Genomic DNA, 6,000 nt, shown 5'->3' with positions numbered 1-6,000 from the left:
CAGTGATCTTCCTGCCTCAGCCTCCCAAGTGCTGGGATTACAGGCGTGCACCAACATGCCTGGCCAAAGCTGTTATTTTAATGTTGCCTCCATTTGTCTTTCCCTCTCCATCACTCTCCATCACCACTCCCACGCCCTGCTGGGAGGACCTGTCCATTTTAATCCGTGAGTGTCTGCTGCGTGCCTCATAGTAGTTCACGGGGGCTTGCCTTGCGAACCAGCCTGAAGACCTGCCAGCCTTGTGGGGTATGATATTGCTGTATGGACACCCATGACTGGATCTTCAAGCAAAGATAACATAAGTGGAGCTTTACCAGTCACTGAAGAAATTTTCAATGTAGTAATGTGCCCTTGCAGAAAAGTTCAAATGGGAACTGTCCCAGATGCCTCAGCTGGATTTGAGCTGATCCCTGGTCTGATAGTTCCTGGACTTATGGAGACTTAGAAGCAGCTGGAGCCACTTAAAGGTATCATTTGCTTAAGTCTGGCAATGACTGCTACAGACTTTTGTCAGAACCTATGTGAATGATGCTAATAATATGGCAACAATAAACACGGTGTTAATAATGATGACGATGATGGTACTGAAGTTTATTAGTGTTCATGACGGCCACAATTGCTGAGCATTTGGGTTGTATGATCCTAAGACTGGGATTTACAAGGTGAGGAAATGGGAGTTGAGATGGTAAGCAGGAAAAGAGGCCTTAAAACCAGGAAATCCAGGACTTCCCTTCCCCTGAATTCTAGTATTAACTAACTGGTTAAACCTGGTTAGGTAGGTTGACTTCTCTGGAACTCAGTTCCTTATTAATAAAATAGGGAAATATGAATCCACATTAAAGTTTTCTTGAGGGTTGTGTTAGCTCGTGAATTCTGGAAGAGGCAAGGGGCAGCACGTAATAGGCACATCGTTACTTGTTGCGCTGAATCATAGATGATAAGAACGGAAATACAAGTGGCTGAGAGCTAACTAGAAATCGAGATGAATCAAGACAGTTTAGGACAAGTAACAGGCTATTCTCCTTTGTACATCAGTTACAGATGATATTTTCATCATTATCAATTCCTCTTTCCATCTATTTTATCAAACAAATGCCACTGAGCCCAGAAATAGTTCAAGAGCTGAAAATTATAGCAAATATTAAACTCCTTGTTAATGAAAGGCCAGAAGTATAGGAGAGAGGATTTAGAATGAGCAGAGCTTTTACCGGGTCTCATAGGGAGTGTCCTTGTAATTACCCTGCAGCCGGAGTTCAGATTTCCACAACCCAGACGTCCATATTGCTCCAGAGCCACACAGCAGGGAAGTGAACCCCAAGGGCTTTGCAAAGCTCAAATCAGAATTCCAATCGTGAATCCTCAGGCTCCAAAATGACTTATTCTCATCACAATGTACAAAACGAACTATAAATACATATTTTAACATTACAGAGTTTAAATATTATTACACATCTTACTTGATGTCAGATCTTGTTAAATGTGTGCCGTTATCTCAATTTACAAAGGTCAGCTGGTGGCAGTGGAGAATAGAACTAGATGTATGTAAAAAACCCTTTTACCAGTACATCTGCGGCTCAGATAACCCGGCCTTTTTCAAAGAGTTTTGGGCTTTTTTTTCCCCCTCTTTCAAATGAGACTTTAATGAGTATCATGTGGATAAACTCTTTGCAGAGGTTTGAAAAGATCCAGAGCATCACTGTGGTAGGAACACGCAAACCATGTTGGATGAAATCACAAGCCATTTGAATGCCTCCTCATCGCTCTGGTTGTGTCAGAACCTTTTGGCTGCATTTCTCCCCACAGGAATGTTTTCATCTCCATGGCTAGGTAAATAGAATGTTCGTGTAGTTGCTCGATTGCTATTCATGCCAGCACAGAGCAGCAGAGAGTGACCTACTTCCAGCAGCATCCATAGAAAGCTTCACTGCTTTCCATCAAGGCTGATTTAAAAAGTCACCCTCTGTTTCCTGCAGCTCCTGCCCCCAACTGCCCTCAGAGACGACAGCTATGGACTATCCAGGTTCTTATTTTCTTCCTTTTATCCTTTCTGCTCCCTCTGTTGGCTTATTTTAGTCATCTTTGCCTCTTCTGGGAAAGGAGAAGTGGGTGAGTGGGCAGCTGTAAAGGAAGTTGCCATTTCAAATTTTTAGAGTATATCTCTATAAAAGCATATTGGTGGGACTGCCAAGAGAGGTCAGGTGAAGTTTTCTTATCTAGACTTCTCTTATCCACATAAATGCAACTGATCAAAGGTTGATAACTCCCTAGAAACCACTTGGGCACATCCGTGTGGGGATGTTTCTTACTGCAGACCCTGGAGTGGAGTTTTAGTAGGTCACTCTCATGAGTTTCAATTCAGCCAATCTTTACTCTATAATTGATAGGCTGAACTGAGATGGAAACATTCCAGACTCCAAGAGGAAAGTCTGATTTGGAAAACTGCCACAGAGACTTTCATCGAGTTGGCCTGCACCTGCCTCAGGGTTGAGCAAGAGCCTGTCATTGAATAACAGGGCTGGAGGTGGGGCGTTCCTAGAGACTTTGTATCTCTTCACTTGAATGGGGGGGAGGGAAGTGAGCTCCAGAGCTTAGAGCCGTCCCCTCTCTGGATCCCCTATCCAGTCTTCTAACCTGCCAATGGATCAGTAAGGCTCCAGCTCTGAGTCTCCAGTTTTTGGCATTCAGGAGAAATACCATCCAGCAGAGGAAATAGAAATGCTATTATCTGTCACTTGGTCACAAGTAGAAATTTCAATTCCAGATCTCATAAAATCAAGAAAGTTCTAGTTACTTGAGAAGGAGCTTCCCATGCTTCTGTTGAATAAGCAAGTTTTGAAATTTTAAGCTGCTTTGTTGTAAAGCTTTTGTTCCACATAGTTCTGTGCCCATTGCTCAATCTTGTTTGGAGGCAGAGGAAAGTAAATGAACTAATAGCTAGCAGATCCAATGGAAGACAGTGAGCTAAATACAGGAAGCAGCATGAGGTCTCCTTTTCCCATTGGTCTCTGAACATCCTCATAAGAGTTTCCCGGCTAAGAATTTTCCCTTTTTGTTGTTCACTTAGCCAGACCTTTGTAGGTATGAACTTCAGGCAAACCATCAGTCTTGCTGACATCTGTGCTGGTTGAATTCAGACCCAGTGGGATATTCCATATTATATAGCTCTCACTCTGAGATGTGAAATTATATCACTTTAATCTCCATACCAGATGGTCCCTATGGCGAGGAATGTGGAGACCCAGCCAGCTCAGCCCAAGGGCCATCGTTTCTCTGGCGAGTCTCATTGCCTCACTCCTCTTGACTTTGTCCTTTCTCTCTACACCCTTCTCCTTTGTCTACTTTTTGTCTGCCCCTCATCTTTCTTCACAGATGGTCAAGACACTAAAGTGCTGCCGTCATTATGTTTATGAAACAAGTTGGGGTCTTTAGAGGCTGCCATTCCAGAAACATTAAAGACTTGTGTCACGTTTGATACCTGGATGAAGATTTGCAGGATAATTAGTGATCCCCTACTGTTATTAACCCCTGACTTAAGCAGGTTATTTTCTTACAAAGGTGTTGAAAGTTAATACCACTGTTAATAGTTTCAGTCAGAAGACCATAATGAAACCATGTGGGAAACTAGGCCTGTCATCAATATCTTTCAAACTCTGAAATTGGAGGGTAGAAAAAGGACAGTGCAAAGGAACAAAAGAAGAGGGTTTAGTTCTATCATGGGCCTATCTTTGCTAATCTTAATGGTAGTCACATCTGATAGACAAGACCCATTTGTTATTCTTAGTTTTAGACGGTCATCACTACTAAAGTTCTGAGGTTAATCTTCATCATCTTGTAATGGCTGCTGAGATAGTAGAGGATAGAGGTGTGGTTGGATTCTATTCTTAGTGATGTCCTCTTGTAATTATTTCATAAAGAATATAAGGCTATTCAAATGTCACTCATGTAATAAAACCGAAAAACAACCAAGCAAAACTAACAACCATGGATAGCACCCCCTCTCCAGTCCTCTACCAACAAGGGCCTCTCCTAGTGGTGCATTTTACTTTTCCTCCAATTGATCCAGTTCTTTTCTATCTTTCTCTGGAGAGCCCCCTGAGAAATTGTATTAGATTGGTTTGGATAAAAGGTTCCAAGCCTAACAGCAGGTTTGAAAATCTAAGCAAGGTCTTTCAACAGTCAATAATGGCCATCAGGAAGTGTCAACCTCAACCTTGAAGGACTGCAGGGTCAGTTCCTCAGATGACCTCAACACAAGGCCAAGAATTGACAAGTTAATGCTTCCTCTTGCCTTGACCTCAGCAACCGCTGTAGGCTCATTACTACTCAGCTGGATTCAGCCAGAAGCTGAGACTTGCGAGGAGTGAAAAAGGGTCCCAAATGCCAAGACTGCCCTAAGCCATTCAGCAATTCAGTGAATTAAAGGATCCTTGAGGAGTGTCCTAGTTCAAATCTATATCTGAATTTAAGTCTCCAAATTTTTTGAAAGAGGGCATCATGGATCTGGTCCTTTGGGAGAGATTTTGATCCTGACAGGATGTGTTTCCTGAGCAGCTTAAATCAAGGACTCTCAGCATGACAGTATGGCAGGTGAAAAGTAATAAAATGGCAAAAAAAATGTTAGGGAGGCAACTCCAGGTGAAGGAACAGAATGTCCAAGGGAACAGAAGGGTAATTCATATTTGCAAACCATAAGAAAATTAGTTAAGCTGCAGGAGGGAAGATATACAGAAGAACAGGGAGAGCATGTTGATGGGATAGACAAGGTGGGAAGCGTGAGAGAGGGTCTTTCTCACCAGCCGAAGGTCCATTGTGAAGATGGGTATGGATCTTACAGGTTCTGATCTCCTCCTTTCAAACCTATTCACCCATGTGCAGAAGGAAAACAGGGTGGAGTTGGATCAGACTTGAGAGAAGGTTTGACATATTTAGGACACTGAGCTTATTCCCTTTGGACTCAGGATCATGGAATATCATAGTGACAAAAGAATCTTAAAATTCATCTACACATATCTTCCGTATAGAGATGAGGAAATGCAAAGCAAGAGCACTTACTTAAGGTTACCCTAACCACATCCCATCCTCTGAATCCCACTTCGCTATGTCACTGCGGCATGTGGGATCAGAATCACAGTGGAATTCTGATTCTGTCTGGTTTGTCTGCCATTTTCTTGCTGGCTCTTCCTGATAATTCTAAATTGTGGCCTAGTTTACACTTCTGGTTAATAAAACCATGGACCACTTTTCATTAGCTCCGAACTGACACTGACAACTTTAAGTTGACACCAATCTACATTTTTAGCCTAGGTCGTCTGCTGTTCTTCTGTATATCTTCCCTCCTGCAGCTTAACTAATTTTCTTATGGTTTGCAAATATGAATTACCCTTCTGTTCCCTTGGACATTCTGTTCCTTCACCTGGAGTTGCCTCCCTAACATTTTTTTGCCATTTTATTACTTTTCACCTGTGTACCTCCAGCCAAGTTTCACACTTGCATGCAGCACTGCTCTTACTGTTAGGATATTTATTCATGGTCTTGTCTTATATTTTCTGCTAGATTGAAAGCTCCTTGAGAGCAGGAGACATTCAGCACACTTTTCTGAATGTGACGAACACAGTGTGCTCCAGAAATATTTATTTGATGTAAGTGGGAACTTGGTTGTTAAGTATTCCAGAGAGTTATAGGATTTTGGGAGGTGTTGAGAGCTGTGAGGTTTGTGGAGGGGAAGAATGGATATTCTAGAAGTCAAGACAGCCTTACCTCTCTGGGTGTCATGGTGGCACAGTATGGCACTGAGCTGGTGCCCGTCACACCTGTAGGGTCTTAGACGATGGTGTATGATACTGTTGATAGTTTTATTCAACGTATTGTGGGAAAGGTTCTATGTAAGCCCCATGGGTAACGCTCTGGTGCCCTTGGACTAGGGCAGCTATTTCATCACTTCCCATATTTGTTCCTTGGTTGGGAGTCTCAGGGCTGGCTTGCTATCTTCTTGAGATGTTC

The 6,000-nt window shown here is 42.6% G+C and overlaps 1 protein-coding gene across 4 annotated transcripts in view; it reads left to right on the top strand.

Moving 5' to 3' along the window:
- Positions 1 to 6,000, top strand: part of Astn1 (astrotactin 1) — a 296,448-nt gene that overhangs the window by 92,017 nt on the left and 198,431 nt on the right. Inside the window, exon 1 of one of the 4 annotated variants that reach the window (XM_013520991.1) lies at positions 1,864 to 2,020. The exons of the other annotated variants lie outside the window; for them this stretch is intronic. Within the exon in view, the coding sequence (XP_013376445.1) occupies positions 2,008 to 2,020 (13 nt within the window). The 5' untranslated portion in view covers positions 1,864 to 2,007. Of the gene's footprint in view, positions 1 to 1,863; positions 2,021 to 6,000 lie in introns of those variants that run through there. 4 annotated transcript variants of the gene reach the window in all.

Source organism: Chinchilla lanigera, unplaced genomic scaffold, assembly GCF_000276665.1.
Source record: "Chinchilla lanigera isolate Chin_1 unplaced genomic scaffold, ChiLan1.0 scaffold00005, whole genome shotgun sequence".
NCBI lineage: Eukaryota > Metazoa > Chordata > Mammalia > Rodentia > Chinchillidae > Chinchilla > Chinchilla lanigera.
Note: the sequence above shows the minus strand (reverse complement) of the source record. Positions and strands in the feature narration are given on the sequence as shown.